Source organism: Perognathus longimembris, chromosome 21 (genome assembly GCF_023159225.1).
Source record: "Perognathus longimembris pacificus isolate PPM17 chromosome 21, ASM2315922v1, whole genome shotgun sequence".
Classification (NCBI taxonomy): domain Eukaryota; kingdom Metazoa; phylum Chordata; class Mammalia; order Rodentia; family Heteromyidae; genus Perognathus; species Perognathus longimembris.
This window is the reverse complement of record NC_063181.1, coordinates 1353074-1373699: the sequence shown is the minus strand read 5'-3', so window position 1 is coordinate 1373699 and position 20626 is coordinate 1353074. Positions and strand designations below refer to the sequence as shown.

General features: G+C 56.3%; 1 protein-coding gene across 1 annotated transcript in view; it reads left to right on the top strand.

The window, feature by feature from the left end:
* The window catches only part of Csmd1 (CUB and Sushi multiple domains 1), an 874507-nt gene that overhangs the window by 701890 nt on the left and 151991 nt on the right, over window positions 1-20626 (top strand). Inside the window, 8 exon segments of the mRNA XM_048330750.1 lie at window positions 2447-2629; window positions 3550-3876; window positions 4892-5086; window positions 7100-7238; window positions 9741-9928; window positions 13590-13778; window positions 16206-16322; window positions 16994-17209. Coding sequence (XP_048186707.1) covers window positions 2447-2629; window positions 3550-3876; window positions 4892-5086; window positions 7100-7238; window positions 9741-9928; window positions 13590-13778; window positions 16206-16322; window positions 16994-17209 — 1554 coding nt within the window.

Here is a 20626-nt window from a genome sequence, read left to right as displayed (position 1 = left end):
GCCCCCCTCCCCGTGGGCTTTCTGTCCTCGTCCCTGGAGGCCGTACCCGAGTTCACAGAACGCTTCCTTCTGTGTTTCGTTTGTGACTGTGTCGCTCCGAACTCGGGGGTTAAGGTGCGTGGGATGAGCATCCACGACTGGGAGTAACACTGGCAGTAAGCGGCACCCGCCCCTGAACCGACAGATCAGTGAAGAAGATGGCGGCCTGGCTCTCCCCAAGGCCTCCACGGAGGGCCTCCACGCCTCTGCTGACCTCCTCAGGGACGGGCTCCTTGGGAGCAGGGACCTGCTCGGCTGCCTCATTTCTGGCTCTGCTGGCCGCTAGAACAAATGGAGCTTCAAAACATTGGTCACGGGCTAGGAAAGCGGGCCCGGGCTCGAACCTCAGGAAGGGAAACACGTCTTCTCTAGGTTGAAGAGTACCTGGGATGTGTCCTGGAAGTGGCCAGGAGAGGCGCCATCCACTTTGCTAATCCCCATTCTGTGCTGAGGGGCAGAGGAACTGCAGCTACATCATCATCCTGAGAAATCTGCCCCAGAGCGGGGCTAAGAGACACGCTCTCAACGGCAGTCCCCCTGCGGCATACTGGACTAGCTGCCCGTGCCTCTCACACGCGCGGGAGAGCCCTCTGGACTGCGGAGTGTGCAGAGCTTGAGGAAGGCCGTGGTGCGTTGGACGGAGGCCTGGGACACGAAGGGTCTGCCGCCTCGCTCAGGCCGGCGTGAGAGGGCGGCCCGGGCCGGAGAGACAGAGCTGACCGCAGCCCTGAGATGCAAGGTCAGAGCAGGCTGCCGTCCAGGGAAGGGGTGCCGCGCATCGCTGCGACTGGCGCCCCCCACCTGGGCACCTGCCGCCGGGCTCCGAGCTCGGGACGGGCACAGGGGCGGTCAGCCGGTATTCCGCTGCACCTAGGCCCTGAGGTGGATGATAGCTCTTAAAAAATTCCTCACCTCCATTAAGAGAATAAATACTGAATCAAATTGTCGTTTTATCACATAAACATTTATGGGCATAGGAGAAAGTACCAAATAAAACCATCAGACGTGAATGCTAAGCATAAATGTCATTCTAATAAAAACCCTAACGACTGAAATATCATCCAACAATCAACGTCCCGCGGGCGGCCAGTGCTCTGTGCTTCTGGAAGCGGGGCGGGTGAGGGACCGGGTTCCGAAGGCCGCTGCCCCCCGACCCCCCACCGGAGGCCACGGGCACAGGGGGAGCCTCGGGCTCTGAGGAAACGATTTCCAGCCCCGGGGTCCCCGACTCCTTCCCCTCCCCATGGCACCCGGGCTGGAGACTTGGCAGGGGCGTCCTGGCGAGGTTCTCGTCGGGTTGTCCGGCGAAGCTGACCCGCCACCCTGCGCGTGTCCCGGAGGATGCCCCGGTCCTCTTGGACTCTGCGTTCCGGGGCGAGGGGGGCCGCCCACGAGGCCGGCGCCGGGACAGTCACCTCTCCCCCGGCGTCACACGGTCGCCCACGACGGCCAGAAGAGCCCTCGGCGCCACTTCCCTGCCTCGGTCAGGATAGCGCGCGGTACTCGCCAGAAACGCGTGGCCGGTTTCCTGACACGAAGGCCGCGTGCGCCCCGGCGTCGCTGGTGCAGCTGCGCGGGGAGAGGAGAAGCCCCCCAACGTGTCCCGAGGACCTGAGGTCACGTGGCTCCCTCCCTCCGCCCCCCTTGAGGCGGGCGGGGGCCCCGCCCCGCCCCTGCCCTGCTGGCTGGGAGAGGACCTGTCCGTCACACAGTGGAACTCCAAAGCCGTGCCTCCCACGAATAGAGTCACCCGCTAGTGCCCGCGTTTCCGGCCGTCAACGCGTGAGACCCATCCAAGTTCCTTCCACACCTGCTTATTTGGCAGGCGGCAGGCACACGCGCCCTAGTGCGGTGGTGCTTTAATTTAAACAAATGGGTTCTGTGCAGTCTGTGTGTGTGTGTGTGTGTGTGTGTGTGTGTGTGTGGTTTCTCTCCTCATGAAAACCACAAACGCATGTGTGCATGTGCTTCCCAAGTGCATTCGAACATGTCAGACGAGGAGAAGAACGCACACGTCGGGGAGGCCGGTTGGAATCTTCAGTGGGGACGGATCTCAATCCGCATGGTTCATGAGGAAACGGGGCAGGCGATCGCCACGCCGCGAGCGTTTCCCTCCCGGGGCAGCGCGTGGCTCAGACGCGCTTGGGTTCCTCACACCTGCCTGGTCAGCGGCTCCCACGGCGCGCGTGAATCTTCACGGACGGCCCTTCAATAAACGCCTCCCCCCCTCGCTCGCCGCGCCGTTGTGTCCCGGCTTTGTAATTAAACAGGGGATGAATCGAATGTCTGAAATGGTTTCCCCAATGACGCTTTGACCAGTGGAAAGAAACCGCGCGTACGTTCACTCCCTCCTGGAGGTAGCAAGTTCGCGCGCTGCTTTACGGGTCATTTCATTTCTCATTTTCAGAGATTGAGAAGGGGGGCTGCGGGGACCCCGGGATTCCTGCCTACGGGAAGCGGATGGGGAGCGGCTTCCTCCACGGGAACACGCTGTCCTTCGAGTGCCAGGCGGCCTTCGAGCTGGTCGGGGAGCGGCTCATCACCTGCCAGCAGAACAACCAGTGGTCGGGCAACAAGCCCAGCTGCGTGTGTGAGTACAGGCTTGCTGGGCGTGCTGTGTGTGTGTGTGTGTAAGTATGTGTGTGCCCTTGAGCTAGTGTGCGTGTATGTAAGTGTGTATGTACCCCCACGCTGGTGTGTGTGTGTGTGTATCTGGCCTCGGGTGTGTGTGTGTGTGTGTGTGTGTGTGTGTGTCTACCCCAGCTGCTGTGTGTTTGTATGAATACACAACCTGCTATGTTCACATGTGTGAGTACTAGACCTGCCGTGTCTGGTGTGTGCACGTGTGAGCGTTTGTGTTTCTGGCCTGCCATGCGTGAGGGACGGCCTAACAGAAGGCTTTCATGTGTGGATAAAGGCAGCCACCTCGGGGAGCCATGGTAAAACCATGAAGAGGACCAGATCAGCCCAGGCTGGAGGTCACCCTCTACGCAGGCCACAAGAGAATTCCATAATGTATAATCGGGGCACATGTGATTGTCTTAGGTTACTAAGTACGAAGCCTTAATTTGTAACTAAAAAGATGAGCTTGGAAAATGCACACGGAGGCGGAGGGGAGATCTATAATGAAAACCGTGCACAGAAGACACGCTGCCACCGCCGGGCTTACCTGTGGCCCCCGCCCCCCAGATTCTGGGGAGTGCCGCGCCCCTGGGGAGAAGCCACGCCCAGAAAGGTTCCCACTTGGCCTGGCAGCCGGCCAGGGTCACTTTTTAAACCAGAGCCTGCACCTCAGCACACATCGGCCCTGGCTGAGCTGGGTGGGAGGATGAGATGACGAGATCCTTCATTTGTGGTTCAGAGACAAGCACGAGCGTGTTCATTCCAGAACTGGCTGTCTCCATGGGCCTGTAGCACAGGGGCTCGGGGCGGGTGCACCCCAAGACCCCGGGAGGCTGGGCCGTGCTGGGTCCGGGTCAGGCAGCTGGCGATGTGTTCTTCTCTGTGCAGTCTCGTGCTTCTTCAACTTCACGGCCTCCTCGGGGGTCATCCTGTCCCCGAACTACCCGGAGGAGTACGGGAACAACATGAACTGCGTCTGGCTGATTATCTCCGAGCCTGGGAGCAGGATCCACCTCATCTTCAACGACTTCGATGTGGAGCCTCAGTTTGACTTCCTCGCCATCAAAGACGATGGCCTTTCTGATATCACCGTGCTTGGCACTTTCTCTGGCAATGAAGTTCCTGCTCAGCTGGCCAGCAGTGGGCACATCGTGCGCTTGGAGTTCCAGTCTGACCACTCCACCACCGGCCGTGGGTTCAACATCACCTACACCAGTAAGTGCCCTGCACGAGGGCCGCGGTGGCCACAAGTCCTTCACCTGCACAGGAAGTGGCCGTTTAAGGCAGCAACAACAGTAGCAACACGATACAACAACCTGAAAACCAAACATAAATCACCTTTGACCAGAGTTTCGGCCAGCTCTGTAGGAGAGGGCATGGATCACTCATATGTCTTTTCTCTCTCTGGTCATCCATCCATCCATCCACCAATCTACACATCCATCCATCTACATGTCCATCCACCCACCCATCCATCATCCATCCATTCATCCACATATCCATCCACATGTCCATCCATCCATCCATCCACACATCAATCCATCCACATATCCACATATCCATCCATCCATCCACACATCCATGTACACATCCATCCATCCATCCATCCATCCATCCACCCATCCATCCATCCATCCACCCATCCATCCATCCACCCATCCACCCATCCATCCACCCATCCATCCATCCACCCATCCATCCATCCACCCATCCACACATCTGCAAAACAGATGTTATAGATTGAATTGTAGAATAATTTTAACTAAGTGATGTTTATATGAATAATACAAGGGTATCAGTTATGGACTACTTCCCTTGATATTATATTTAGAATTTTCTAGTCAGTTGGTGTCACTGTACCTCTAGGGTGTAGGCTATTACTTACTTTGTAAATAAAAATATGTGGTGTTAAAACATCAGTATCGTCTGCCCACATCAGATAGCAAAGCTGAGAACCGGCCTCTACGCCAGGTCAATGCACCTGACACCAGCGCTTCTTTACGCTGGAGATGCTGTGCACATGCAAATCTATTTTTTCCATTTCTCCCCCCTTTCCCTCTCTTTCACTGGCATGAATACTGATATACAGTCCATTCAACATACGTATCAAAAATGTAAGTCAGATTTGAGGAGGATTGCTTTTTAACTGTGTTCTTCATTTCTCTGTCAGCTGTTGTCAGTGGCATTCAGTTGTCTCTATTCGACTTTGTTTTCCTCTTCTCCTCCTCAGCGTTTGGTCAGAACGAGTGCCACGACCCTGGCATTCCCGTGAATGGGCGGCGCTTCGGCGACCGGTTCCTGCTGGGGAGCTCCGTGTCCTTCCACTGCGATGACGGCTTCGTGAAGACCCAGGGCTCGGAGTCCATCACCTGCATCCTGCAGGACGGGAATGTGGTGTGGAGCTCCACGGTGCCCCGCTGTGAGGGTGAGCCTGCCCCCCCCCCGCCTCCTCCCTGCCCGCCCCCTTCTCCGTGGCCACCACTGTGAGGGTGAGCCTGCCCCCCCGCCTCCTCCCTGCCCGCCCCCTTCTCCGTGGCCACCACGTGCCCACTGCCAAACCCACAACCTCGGCCCCCAAAGCTGCGGCAGCACAGAGCCGGGAAGGCGGCCTCGGCAGAGGAAGGTCATCCTCATCAAGGTCAGGCCGAGGCAGGGGCGGCTCTGCGAGCTCTGGGGGGGAATGCACCCTCTGCCTCGGCTGGGATCCGTGGCTTCTGGAAGCATCAATCGGCCGTCAGCCTCCAGTAGCATTCTGCTGGTGTCTGACTCGATGGCCCCCTTTGGAGAAGGGCTGAAGGGTGTTGCTGTCCGAGCCTCGCTCACCGTGCCATGTCAAACGCACCTAGTGCAGTAATTGTATCCGCGGACCCCACCCCCAAACACGGCCTGGAGCCGATGCCCTGGAAACGTGGGGTGAGGAGACAGAACCCAGCACACAGCAACCGCGCAGCTTTGGACTGTTTTCGCGTTTATCATAAAAGCTAACATGAATACCTACCTAATAGAAAGGGAGGAAGACGCTGGTGGAGACAAAGATGCTGCCTACAACTATCGCTTATTTCCTAAATATCTCAGGACCTATACTCGCATCTTCCCTAACTTTCCGTCCCAATGAGCTAAGAAAATATTTTCAACCTTATTTCCAGTAAATACCAAGGAAATACAAATTGAGCCTGCAGCTATACGATTAACAAAAATGTCAATATGCTAACGAATATCTCGTTGACACAGTCATGGAGAAAGCTAGCATTCTCGGTCACGCTATTGAGCATATAAAAAGTGCAGCATCATAGTAAGAATTTGCATTGAGATTTTAAATTTTCCTTGTTTTTGAGCCTTAAATTACACTAGTACGTTTAATATAATGAAATATTGAAACAAAATTGAAAACCCATATTCTCGCAAATGCTTTTCACGGTATTTGTAAGAGCAGAGTTGGATCCAACTGAAATTAAGCAACAGAGGAATGGTTGGGCAGATACAATGCACTTGTGCGCCAGGTCACTGCTAGCAAGGTCACCATGTTAAATAGTGCAGGAATTGTTTGAAAAAAATCATAAATACAAAAATATGATCCAGAGAGGATATGCACACTTATAAATATGAAGTATTTATAAGATATTAAAAATGCCTGGACATTTCCAAGTATTAGTATCATGATCATAACAAAGCAAGAAAAAGGAACATCACACGTTAAAATGTTGCTTGTGGTAATAATAGTCATTTGTTCCTAGCACTAGTGGAACTCGGGGTTGGGCAAGTGTTTGCCAGGCCCCCAGCCCTACCAAACACGGTTTTTAAAAACACGTAAACAGGAAAGGAACCACGCACTGGGAACATCTCTCCTCCCTGCAGTACACCGACCCGAGCCCCACAAGCCCACGGCCTCCAGGAGGTCCAAGCAGAAACGAGTACACTCAACTTCCGAGTGGGTCGTGCGGCGGAATGGGTGAAGGATGACACCCGGCCTGTCCTCCGGCCAGACCGCCGGAGCCACTCACCCATGTATAAGGTCCAGCCACGTCCCATCTTCTCACTGTGTGGCTGAGTTGTTCGTGCCCAGGCCTTTTCTAGCTTCATTCACAGACTGCCGCAGCAGCGTGGTGAAGGAGCTGCTCGGTGTGTCGATGGACACTTGCAGTGCACAAAAAATACAGACGGGTACAGAGGTCACCGCTGAAGGTCATTTAGCACAGAACACTCCTACGTGGCAATAGAGGACAGGAGGGCCCTGACCTGAGCCGATGATAAAAACGGAAACATTAAATAGATAGGTGCTGCTTTCAATAAGTAGTTTCCTATAGAGTAAGTTTGCTTCAATAGGGAAGACATTAAGTCCGCCGATTCGTAAGCAGACTCGCGGTGCTGCTGAGCTGCCTCTGGGAGGTTCATGTCCGTCTGTCCAGTGTTAGCTGACAAGCGTTTGTGTCTCGCTCAGCTCCGTGTGGAGGGCACCTGACAGCGTCCAGTGGAGTCATCCTACCCCCCGGATGGCCTGGGTATTACAAAGACTCCTTAAGTTGCGAGTGGGTCATTGAAGCAAAACCAGGACACTCCATCAAAATAGCATTTGACAGGTAAGACCGGCTTTTCCCTCCTCCTCCCTCGTGGTTCCCCAAGGAAGCCCCTGAGCAAGTGACCGGTGGACCCCTGGGCAGATTTGCAGTTGGATGGCTGGGACTTGGTTTCCACTGGCGCTGCTAATTGGTCTTTTCCTTGAGACCCTCTGCAAATGCAAGAACATTATTTGAGCTCTTTGTGATACAGTGCTCTGCCATTTGTGTCAACATTTACATGGATGGGGTGATTGAAAGCTAAGGACTTTTGTTGTTGTTGTTGTTTGAAACAAACCGTGTGCTGCACAAACTAAGGAAGGCTGTGTGGGCCCCGTGGCTGCAAGAATAGCTAGCGGTGTTGGGAGTCTCCGGGAGCCCTTCTCCTGGACCACGCTTAAGATGCGCAGACGCCACTGAGCCATTGCCTTTCGATTTCCCACATTTTTCCTAATCGTTGGTAATACCAGCATCGGAAAGTTTTTCCTGAGGTTGGAGTCACCTTTAGTGATGATTTTTATTTGAAGTAATTGTTCACACTTCCGTGAGGTGGTAATAATTTCTAGTAGGATAATCCTTCCAGACAAAGGCAAAGATTTGATTTGGTTTATGCATCTTGGTGAGTGGATACGGTTTCAATATTTAATGTATTAGATTTTGTTTGCTTTCTAGTTTTTTTCTTTTTCATAATTACCTTTACATAGTTGTGCCAAGGAGTTGCCATTTAACAAAGCAGTTTTTTTAATTTAGTTTTCTATTTTTTTTCTTAATTTTTATGATTTTCAGGATCAGTGTAAGATCAGGTACAGAACACCAATCTCTTAGCAGACCCTTATCAGATTCAGACGACTTAGTAAAAATGATATCTTCTCACTTCCTTTTTCAGGATGTTAGCACTTCCGATTCCCTCTATTGTTTGTAGAAGATACTTGTTAAAATTCCCTTTATCTGATCTTTTCAATATTATTTCAGTGTGATATTTGGTTAAATTCCACGTCAAGTACCTTGCATATGGGATGTTTTTAGATGAGTGGGTTTTTTTTTTACAGTAAACATTGTACTTTCTCTACAATATTGTGCGTCTCTAAAGATGAATTTCAAGGGTGTGTTGTATGTACAGATTTCAATTCCATGCAGAAAGTATTGTGGTGTGAGCTGTGTCCGGTTGGGCAGTGGGAAGCCTTTAGAGTGCTCTGCTCCTCGGTGGTCTTAGAAACCACATAGCTGTTGAGACTGACACGCTATTTGTCCTGACTCTCTCTCTCTCTCACACACACACACACACACACGGAATATGAGTGCTTTGGTGTGAATACTGCAGATATGATTGCTTTCACATTCATCCCACCTGCTACAGTATCATGGCGTCTTTGCAGCAACTGTTACAATAAGAAAGCCGGGCTGTCTCCACCGCTGGCAGGTGCCTGGGCAGGAGTAGCTCTGTTGGGCTCCGTCCTGTGCTGTGCGGGTTCTCGCTGTGGAAGGAAAGCGTTCGTGTGGAAGTGTGGCCCTCTCCAGCGAGGGGAGGGCGTCATCGACTGACAGCAGCGGGGACTGGGCAGTGCAGCCCAGCTCACGCCTGCATCCCCGGTCCTGCTCTCCTCAGCTGGGCTCCCTGCCCGGCCAAGGTCATGGTCCAGACAAGGTCACGGCCCAGGCCCCGGAGGAGCCCCAGCTGCGCCCAGAGGGCAAAGTCAGCCCTGGGAGCGGGGTTGGCTGGTGAAGGACGAGCCGGGTCCATTTAGAGAACGGTCCGCACACCTGGAGACCTGAGTGGCGGCAGTGTGGCAGGCATAGGATTAGAGGCCGGCTTGGGGAGAAGCACAAGGAGAGTTGCGCCCTTGCTGGACGCGCTTCCAAACTTTCCAAAGCATCGACTTCGGCTTCCTTAGTTTCTAGAGCAGCAGCCGGCTCAGTGCGGGTGAAGTGCTCCCAACAGAGTGGATGTGAGCAACCGGGGCGTCTTTGTGACGTGTTGGCCGTTCACGCTTCTCCTGAGGCCTCATTGCCCTCCGTGGTGTCCGTTTCAAGGTGCCCACGATCGCGGTGTGAGCAGAGGCTTGCGGGCAGTGGTTTGGAAATGCACAGGCACTGATGCTTTTCCACTCGGTGGAGGTGCTGTCCCTGTCCTGTCTTGGCTGCGGTGTGCCCGCTCTGGTTTCCACGGTGTGTTTGTTTCCAAGCTGAGTGACAGCCTGTTCATATCTGGAAAGACACAAAACAGAGTATTGGATAAGATGGAGAAGTTTAGAGTGTGCTTTTACTTCCAGGAAAACAAAATAGGTCCCCAAATTTTATTATCGGTCTGCCTGCCTTTCTCTGTACCTACCTGCCTACATCTATCTATCTGTCTGTCTGTCTGTCTGTCTGTCTACCATCTACTTCTCCGCCTCTCTGTCTCTCTCCGTATCTTCACGTGCATAGATGCACATTGCGTTGGGGTCTGAACCGAAGGGTCGCGGCAGGAGCAATGTGGGGCCTGACACTGCGCTGACTGTCTGTTCTGTCCCACGCCGCCTTGTGCAGATTCCAGACGGAAGTCAATTACGACACTCTGGAGGTGCGGGACGGGCCGGCCGGCTCGTCCCCGCTGATCGGGGAGTACCACGGCACCCAGGCCCCCCAGTTCCTCATCAGCACCGGCAACTACATGTACCTGCTCTTCACCACCGACAGCAGCCGCTCCAACGTGGGCTTCCTCATCCACTACGAGAGTGAGTGCCGCCCCCCCCCCCCGTCACGCCCGCCGCGGGGCCCCGTGACCAGAGAGCCCGGCGTGGCGAGGGTCTCCCGCCGTGAGAGCCGCCGCCCCTCGGGGGCCTGTCCGTCCACTGGCCATCCATCCGCTCACATCATGGTGGTTACACAAAGCGCGGTGGGGTCCGGCTGCAAGGCCTTCTGCCTGGGCTCGGTGGGGGGGGGGAGCGTGAGTCGATTAGGAGCCAGGCAGAGCGGGATGAAGGAGGGGGGCTTGGCGTGTTGATGAAGGAGGGGGGCTTGGCATGTTGATGAGGAGGGGGGCTTGGCGTGTCTTGATTTCCCGCAGTGTTGAGAGTGGCTCTTCTCATTTTAATGTCACTCACACATCTATATATTACGGTTGAATGAGCGGGCCCCACCTACACGCTGGCCTTCGCCTCTTTCCCCGTCTTTCTTTTCCGGCGTGTTCTGGGGGTTGCAGGATATAGATAGCACTATCGTGGGGCCCGGAGGTTTCCCGTTGGATTCGAGGGTGGCCCTTGAGCGCGCTGGAGAGAGCATCTTTTCAATGACGCGCGAAGGGGGAGGGGGGCCTGGCGCGAACTGCTCCGCCCCCCCCCGCCCCCGTGCCGGGCCCAGCAGGGTCTCCCGGGGCTCACAGAGCCGCCCCTCGTGGCCGGGACGGAGGACACAGCATCTCTAGCGCGTTGAGCTGTGTCAGCGCGGCGCTGACTCCCACGCGGGCTGATGAGAGACGGAAGGATCTGGGGGACCCCCGCCCGCGTGGTTTCCCCTCTTTAATCATGCCCGCGTCCGGAGGGGAGCCTACCAGCGCCCCTCTGCCCACCTCAGGGCCGCCAGACTCCTATCGGCCCCTCGATAGACATCACCGTAGCCTTAAACCAGACTTTGATGAAGACCGGCAGCTTACGCACACTGCTTACACTAGAGCCACTGACGTGAGCTCGACGGGGGCGATCTCAAAGCAAACACGCGCTCACGAGGCTCCCTAGACAGCACCCTCATCGTCACTTGGCCTACAAAGGCTGTAGGCCTCAGCTCAACAATTTGAAAGAGAACTTTATTGCTCTAGTTAACAACGAAATCCGCCAATCCACGTGTTTTCTCGTGTCGTTGGGAAAGGAAATGCTCTCGCGGGGCGTGTCTTCTGAGTTGATAGGCGTGCACTCACCTCTGAGCATGAAGGGGGAGGGGGCCTCGCGAGAACTGCTCCGCCCCCGCCCTTGCCCCTGCCCCTGCCTCCACCCCCACTCGGCCCCCGCCAACACCCCAGGCCTCTTCTTTGCATTTTCACTAACCCCACCATCCCCAAGGCCCCTTCCACGTCAGGATCTAGAACGTTCCTCTCACTCCCTAAGCCCCCAGGGCCGCCTCCAGTGTCACACACAGCGCCAGATGCTGGAGCCTAGAACATCAAGACCAGGACGAGAATTCTCTCCAGAGAAGAAAGGAAGACAGAGCGCCGGCTAGGGTGCTGAGAAAAATCGACTGGATCCTTGCATTGCTTCGGGTGGCTTCCTGTGGAATCACTGCCTTCTGTAATGTGAAAATCATCTAGTCGTGAATCTCATCTACCATGACCTCGATCAATTGCCATCAAAGCTTTTTTCAGTAGTAGGGGAAGAAAAAGGGGGGGGGGGAAACAATTAGATAAAACCAAGATAAATGTATCTTGCAGTACTGGGGACTGAACTCAGGGACTCGTGCTTGCTGGGCAAGCACTCTAGCACTCCAGCCACCCCCCTCTCCGATACGGTTTTAAGTTAAATCGTCAGGACCAGCCTTGGCCTCGGAACACGGTCCTGCTGTTTCCTTCTCCCCAGCAGCTGGAATTACAGGCACGCGTCACTACACGCAGCCCTGAAGCACGGAAACGCTAGACACACGGCAGTAAGAGGGGTCATCATGTCTGTCCGGGCAGGACAGGTACCGGGCTTGTCCTCACAAGATGATGGTTGGAAATTTCAGTGACCAGCGGGGATGGGGCAAGAAGAAGAGCGGAGAGCTCAGCCCAGGCAGAAAAGTCCCCATGAGACTCTTATCTCCAGTTAACCACTCGGAAACCAGATGTGGCGCTGTGGCGGAAAGTGGTAGAGCACTAGCCTTGAGCAGAAGAGCAGGGACAGCACCCAGGCTCTGAGTTCAAGCTCCAGAGCCCACAAAAAAATGAATTAAAAGATAGAATTCCTAATATTGACACAACCCAACGACTTAACTTCCCGCAGCTCACCCTTTCTCGTCTCTCAGCAAGACAATCGCAGCCTGATTTCAGTACAGAGTTTTAAATTGCGTGGGCCTAGGGCACGCGGTTCTAGAGCATTTTGAACCACATTACACGTATGCATGCCTGGGTGCGTGTGTACAAACACGAGATTACAAGATGACTGCCAAAACCTAACTATGACATAAAATACGAACTGGAAGGGGATAGGGGAAGGAGTAGAGAGAGAAAACGAGGGAAAAAAACAAACAACTTAGGCTTTATTTAACAGTTCATTGATTTTTCCCTTGGGAAAAAAGTAAAATTCAGAAGCCAGTGAATTATCCAAGGTTGTCTGGGTATCATCTGGTGAATAGCAGAACAACGTGGATTTCTCTAATTTGGGAAACAAGGTCAAATGTTGGAGACGTGGTGCTGTGGGTGGGTTTTGTTTCTTTTACACTAATGATGACGTGGTGCTGGGTGGGTTTTGTTTCTTTTACACTAATGATGACGTGGTGCTGGGTGGGTTTTGTTTCTTTTACACTAATGATGACGTGGTGCTGGGTGGGTTTTGTTTCTTTTACACTAATGATGACGTGGTGCTGTGGGTGGGTTTTGTTTCTTTTACACTAATGATGACGTGGTGCTGGGTGGGTTTTGTTTCTTTTACACTAATGATGACGTGGTGCTGGGTGGGTTTTGTTTCTTTTACACTAATGATGACGTGGTGCTGTGGGTGGGTTTTGTTTCTTTTACACTAATGATGACGTGGTGCTGTGGGTGGGTTTTGTTTCTTTTACACTAATGATGACGTGGTGCTGTGGGTGGGTTTTGTTTCTTTTACACTAATGATGACGTGGTGCTGGGTGGGTTTTGTTTCTTTTACACTAATGATGACGTGGTGCTGGGTGGGTTTTGTTTCTTTTACACTAATGATGACGTGGTGCTGTGGGTGGGTTTTGTTTCTTTTACACTAATGATGACGTGGTGCTGGGTGGGTTTTGTTTCTTTTACACTAATGATGACGTGGTGCTGGGTGGGTTTTGTTTCTTTTACACTAATGATGACGTGGTGCTGTGGGTGGGTTTTGTTTCTTTTACACTAATGATGACGTGGTGCTGTGGGTGGGTTTTGTTTCTTTTACACTAATGATGACGTGGTGCTGTGGGTGGGTTTTGTTTCTTTTACACTAATGATGACGTGGTGCTGTGGGTGGGTTTTGTTTCTTTTACACTAATGATGACGTGGTGCTGTGGGTGGGTTTTGTTTCTTTTACACTAATGATGACGTGGTGCTGGGTGGGTTTTGTTTCTTTTACGTGAATGGATTGCCGCGTGTTCCACACAGGACGCAATCGCCAGCTCCTCCCTTGAGGGACCTCCCAGGCCGGGCTGGAGAGTCAGGTGGCCGCCCGGCGGTGTCCCGCGCGTGACGTGTGTGTCTCCGCACAGGTGTGACCCTGGAGTCCGACTCCTGCCTGGACCCGGGCATCCCCGTGAACGGCCGCCGGCACGGCAGCGACTTCGGCCTCCGCGCCACGGTGACCTTCAGCTGCGAGCCCGGCTACACGCTGAGCGAGGACGAGCCCCTCTTCTGCGAGCAGAGCCACCAGTGGTCCCACGCCCTCCCCAGCTGCGACGGTGAGTGCGAGGCGCCCGGAGGGGGGGTGGGGGCGGGGGGGCGGGGCAGGAGGGGGGAGGCCGGGCCACGTGCCCCCCACGGTGCCCGGCCTCGCTGGAGAGTGCTGCTCTGTCCGCTGAGGAGACCGTGCGGAATGACGAACGGGCCACGCTGGCTGTCCCTCCGCCTTACCCTCGGGCGGGAGCCGCGCTCCGTGCGCGTTCTCTAGAGACGGCGTCGAGTGCATACACAGGGTGGCGTCAGAAACGCGGAGATTGGAGGATATATGTACCTGTAATGTTCATTTTCGGTACCTTTCTGGAATTTCTTTCCAGACATTTCATTTCCGCTCACTGAACACTTTGACTTCTTTGAGGTAATGATAGAAAGAGCAGTGTTTATGGAACCACGGTGCCCAGTTGAAGGCCACATAACACCTTTGACATGTGTACCAAATACCAACCCTGATCATAGTCGGTAGAGGACAAGGTATAGGGCAGGCCGGAGGCGGCCGAAGGCACACAGGCCAGGGGAGTGTGAGCTCTGGGCTCCGGACAGGAGGGACCTCGGGGATGCAGGGTCAGTCAGCAGGGCCAGCCGGACCTGATCCCGGGCCTGGGCAAAGCTGGGCCGCCCCACCAGGCACACCTGCCCACGCCTGCCTCCTCAGTAACCGCCTGAAAGAACGTGTGTGCAGAGGCTGCTGAAGTATTTACCCGTCCCCGGGACGCATTGTAAGTCCAGTATCATCTTGACGATCCGTTCGCCGAGGAAAGATGGGAGGCAAATGCGGGAAGCCCGAACGCCAATCAAACCCCAAGGAGGTAGGGCCCGGCACCCGCCAGGACGGCTCCCGCGGGTCGCCGGGAGGGGCACCGCTGCGGCCGCCATCGAGAGCCAGGGCGAGGCTCGCCAGTGACTCACCCCAAGCCGACACGCCAGCCAGCAGGGACTCGCGGGCAGCGTGGGCGTCCAGGGGCCAGACCGCGCGACCCTCGGCGGGCGTGGGTGGGCGGGCCTTGCCGCTCGCCCTGCGGTCGCGAAGATCCGGAAGGGAGGATTCGGGGGAAACTTGCAGGAAGGAAGGCGTGGGGAGGGCGGGCTCCGTGGAGCCGGAACCCCAAGGCGGCGGGGGGCCGGGGAACGGGGAGGCCGGGCGGACGGGGGCCCCCGGTGGAACACGGCCCCCGGCAGGGCCGAGCCCGGTCCTCCGCCGGTGACGGGAGCACGATCTAATGTCTCACATCGACGTGAAGACAGCCAACCCCGTCGGCGCGTCCCGCGTTTCCGCGGCCGTGCCGCCGCTGAGCTGTGCTCGTTAGGCCGCCGTCACCGGGGTCACGAAGACGTGAAGTCGGCCGTGGCATAGACCCCGCCCTCACGTTTGGTGGGGGACAAAGGCCGGGGGGCACTTGGCATTTTTTATTCATTAAGTATTTTTGTGAGCTGTTTCATTCTTGCCACGACTTTCCCGCCGCTGCCACGTTAGAGTCTGTCAGGAGGAGCGGAGGAAAGGTATTTTTAGGAAATCACAAGAAGCAGCAGCAAGTGCTTTATCAGCCTCAGGAAAACTGACTAAGAATAGACGAGTCAAAGAAAGCTGCCACCCGGCGTCCTGAAAGGACCCGCGGCGACATGGCTCTCTCGGGGTGCGTGGTGGGGAGCGATGAGGCTCAGAGGAGGAAGGGCGGGGGGAGGGGAGGGAGGGGAGGGAGGGGAGGGAGGGGAGGGAGGGGAGGGAAGGGTCTCGCGAGGGCCTCGCTAGCCCCCTGCAAGTAACGTGGCGTGCGGGGCTGGGTGGACCCAGGCGGCCAGTGGAGTTCTTCACTGTAGCCAGCAGGAAGGACTTTGATTATCCCCCACCCAAAGGAATGGTAACGTGCGAGACAAAGGATACGCCAGTTACCCTCCCCTGATGGTCGCGCATTGACTACGGGTGTTGGAACCCCGCCTTAGGCCCCTGAGCATGTGACTTAGGTGTGTGTTTGTGCAGATCCAACACACTGTGTTAGCTCGCTCTCCCTCGCTCCCTGCTGCCATCATTACACCTGAACATCAAGTTTCCCCCTTTGAAAGGATGCTCTAAGTTTTGGAGATGAGTACGTGCTGTCTAGAGGGATTTAGCCTCAAGGTCGCTCTGCTGGGTCCGCTGGCGGTCCAGGAGGGCTGAGGTTGTTTGGCCCAGCTGTCACAGAGAGAAGCCTCCTTGCATGGGTTCTGGTTCATTCCGCTGGGCTTTACTCCGCACGACGTGTTCAAAGCCGTCCTCCTACGGATGGCTGCACACAAACGAGCGTATAGTCATTGCAAGCAGAAGGAGCGGCCTGTTTTGGTCTAAGCACACGTCCAGCGTCGGTTTCCTGTACAAACCCGGCGCTGTCTCGAAAGCACTTTGTGCTGTGGGTCCCGCCGGGGAGATGCTCACCCTCTGCCCGTGTGCGTTTCAGCCCTGTGCGGCGGCTACATCCACGGGAAGAGCGGCACCGTCCTGTCCCCGGGCTTCCCAGACTTCTACCCCAACTCCCTCAACTGCACCTGGACCATCGAGGTCTCGCACGGAAAGGGTAAGGCGGCCACGGAGGCTCACGCACGCCGGAATGAAGGAGAGCGTGCGGCCACGCAGCTCGCTCATTCCTCAGAGGCACCCGAGCTTTGGATCGCTCGTTTAAATGTGATCCTGGAAGGGATCTGTCTTCGTGTTATAGGAGCACGAGTAGAGTCTTCCCTTTGTTGTCTATCAGATAACTTCCTGTTTAAACTTGGAAGTGAGAACAAAATGTGAAACTTGGAAATGAGGTATAACAATAAGGAGCAGGTGATTGATAAGAGAACAGGTAAATACTGCTTTAGTAATAGCAGAAAGGAACAATGATCTACACATTAATTTCTATTATAAACCTGTGCTCTGTGCCAGCCTTGGGTTTCAAGTACACCCGGGATGGTATCGCGTCACAGACATTTACATCGCCAGACGTCCCCTTGTCCCGTAGACACCAGTGTGCTCGGGGCACTGACCAGGAGCGTGGAGCTGAGGACAATGTCACCTCCACGCAGACGATGCAGATTGTAAACGTTGGCCAGGGTCAGGTGACACACGCCTGTAATCCCAGTACTAGGGAGGCTGGGGTGGGAGGGTCGTGAGTTCCAGGCCAGGAGGGACTGTTTCCCACACCACGCAGGTGGGCTCACCCCTCCCTCCCTCCCTCCCTCCCCCCCCTCCCCCCTCCCCCCTCAGGCGTGCAGATGATCTTCCACACCTTCCACCTGGAGAGCTCCCACGACTACCTGCTGATCACGGAGGACGGGAGCTTCTCCGAGCCCGTGGCCAGGCTCACGGGCTCCGTCCTGCCCCACACCATCAAGGCCGGTTTGTTTGGCAACTTCACAGCCCAGCTTCGGTTCATCTCCGACTTCTCCATCTCCTACGAGGGCTTCAACATCACGTTTTCAGGTACGGGGCTCCGTCACGCCGTCTGTCTCGTCATAATCCCGCGCCCCCTCTCCCTGCCTCTCCCTGCCTCTCCCTGCCTCTCCCTGCCTCTCCGTCTCTCTGTCTCTCCGTCTCTGTCGCTCCTCGCTCCCTCCCTCCCTCTCTTTCTCTGTGTGTGTTTGTGAGATTACGGGTAGATTGCCAAGCTCTGAAGTGCAGGAGACCCAGCCCCATAACACGGTGTGCTAGGAATTCTGTCCGGTGACACAAACGCCACCGTGCCTTACACGAGTCTGCAATTCTCACTCTTGGAGAATCGTAAATGCAACAGCATTTCCCGGAAACCCCTTCTGCCTCGTGTCTCCTCCGCTGCCCCAGCCCTGAGGAGGCCCTGTGCCGCGTGGACACGCTCGCGTGGGCACGCTCGCGTGGGCACGCTCAGGGCCACCCGTCACCGGGCGACCGGGGTTCTCATGCTGCAGACACCCCCCCCCCCCCGTGTGTGCGGGGCCGGCCTCTCAGCGTGGAAAACCACGTAGCAGAGCACAGGCACGGGAGCAGGCATGCCGGCACACACCAGCCCGCGTGGGCACGCTCATGACAGCACGCACGCACGCGCGCGCACACACGAACCCACCCCAGCGTGCGTGCGGAGCATCAGCTTCCGCGCTTACCCCGCCAGCAGTCACTTCCCCCGCGTGGGTTGGATCTTACCATTTGTGGGTGCTCCTCTTGACTCCTGCGCCGAACAGCACTCTTGACCAAAGGGCTCGTGTCTGCTACGGGTCTCTCAACTGCCGGCTACGTTCTTCAATCTTAGACAGCGGGAGCTTAGTTAATGATAGAGTACCGTGTGGTCACCTTACTGTTGGAAGTGACGTGCTGTCTTTAATGTTATTCCCTAGCAGGTTTTCTCTGAATTCTGACCGGTGCCATTCCCTTGAGACGGATGATTAATTTCTCCTTCCTCCTGTTTCCCTGTGTTCGAGGGGCTTCTAGCTCAGATGACTTGATTTTCTTGAAAATTTACTAGAAATCAGCAGTCAACATGGAATTGGCCACTTAATGCATCAAAGGCTTAAATCTTGTTGACGCAAATCCCGAAATCCCTGCTCTCTTCCTCTCCCCCGCTGGCTGTCAGTTAGCACCCCTGGGGAAATCCTGCTCTGCTCCCGTGTTCCTCCCGGTCCGACGCGACCTCGGGGAGGGCCGGGCGGGCGGCCGGGCTGCTCCCGCTCTGCGGGTCTGATCACTTCCCCCCGTCTGCTCCCAATCCCACTGCGTTCAGCACAGGGCTAGCGGGGAGCCTCCCGGTCCCGTTCTTAATCTGTGTGTGCTGTGGTGACAGACCAACTGAGACAAGTAATTAATTTAAAAAAACCAACAATGTCAAACTATTGTCTCCCTATGGTGAGAGCTTTCCATTGTTACCAAAAAAAAAAAAAAAAAATGACAGCCGAAAGTTTAGACTTTAATTGGCAGCGCCAATCCTTGGAGAAATAGTATCAGCCAAATGTAAGATAAAGTGTGCTGGAAGCGGATTGACCTCAGCGTTTCCTAGACGTGCGCACTGCGCGTGACAGGCGTCCAGGGGGTCGCTGTGGATTCGGTTCCGCGACACTCTCCACGCCTCCACTCTCTCGCTTGTAGGAAAATAGAATCAGGTGTGTGAAACGCATTTCCGGAAAGACCAGGTCAGGATGAGCGTCTGGATCCGAGGCCCCCGGCCCGCTTTCCCTCCGCGCGGAGCAGGAAGGGCGCAGGGCCCGCGTCTGGATCCGAGGCCCCCGGCCGCTTTCCCTATGCGCCTGGATCCAAGGCCCCCGGCCGCTTTCCCTCCTCGCGGAGCAGAAAGGGCGCAGAGCCAGCGTCTGGATCCGAGGCCCCCGGCCGCTTTCCCTCCTCGCGGAGCAGGAAGGGCGCAGGGCCCGCGTCTGGATCCGAGGCCCCCGGCCGCTTTCCCTATGCGCCTGGATCCAAGGCCCCCGGCCGCTTTCCCTCCTCGCGGAGCAGAAAGGGCGCAGAGCCAGCGTCTGGATCCGAGGCCCCCGGCCGCTTTCCCTCCTCGCGGAGCAGAAAGGGCGCAGAGCCAGCGTCTGGATCCGAGGCCCCCGGCCGCTTTCCCTATGCGCCTGGATCCGAGGCCCCCGGCCGCTTTCCCTCCGCGCGGAGCAGGAAGGGCGCAGGGCCGGCGTCTGGATCCCAGGCCCCCGGCCGCTTTCCCTCCGCGCGGAGCAGGAAGGGCGCAGAGCCTGGCGTCTGGATCCGAGGCCCCCGGCCGCTTTCCCTCCGCGCGGAGCAGGAAGGGCGCAGAGCCTGGCGTCTGGATCCGAGGCCCCGGGCCGCTTTCCCTATGCGTCTGGATCCGAGGCCCCCGGCCACTTTCCCTCCTCGCGGAGCAGGAAGGGCGCAGGGCCAGCGTCTGGATCCGAGGCCCCGGGCCGCTTTCCCTCCTCGCGGAGCAGAAAGGGCGCAGGGCCCGGCGCGCAGCCCCCGAGGCTCGCTGGGTGCGGCGGACGCGCGTGTGTGGCCTTCTGCACACATCTGAAGAGACTCCAGGGAGCAATCAGATAGTAAAAGCAGCAAGGGCCGGGGGTGGGGGACGCTGCGGGCACACAGCGTGGACGTCAGACGTCACATGGGGAGTCGGGGGGCTCGAGAGAGGGCGCTGGGCCTTCTGCGCAAGCTCCCCTGCGCTCCACGTGACCTGCACGCTGCCTGGAGAACTGGCACCTGCCCCAGCGCGTAGGGCCGGTGTTCTCTTCACCTTCAGTGTCCCCCTCTTCCTGTCCCTTTGCCCTTTCCTTGACGGGTGACCTGCCGTGGTCAGGGGGGCACAGCCACAGTAGAGGACAGGAGGAGGGAAGCCAGGAAGAAGGAGCCACAGAGTCACTTCCCCCTCTGCACACACCAGGCCTCCTTTCAATCCCCCAGCAGGATGGGGTGGAGCCTGACCAGCACCCCCAGAGCCAGCTGGGCGGGCCAGGGACACACAGGGACACTCAGGACACACAGGGACACACAGGGACACTCAGGACACACAGGGACACACAGGGACACACAGGACACACAGGGACACACAGGGACACACAGGGACACTCAGGACACACAGGGACACTCAGGACACACAGGGACACTCAGGACACACAGGGACACACAGGGACACTCAGGACACACAGGGACACTCAGGACACACAGGGACACTCAGGACACTCAGGACACACAGGGACACTCAGGACACTCAGGACACACAGGGACACACAGGGACACACAGGACACACAGGGACACACAGGGACACTAAGGACACACAGGGACACTCAGGACACTCAGGACACACAGGGACACACAGGGACACACAGGGACACTCAGGACACACAGGGACACTCAGGGACACTCAGGACACACAGGGACACTCAGGACACTCAGGACACACAGGG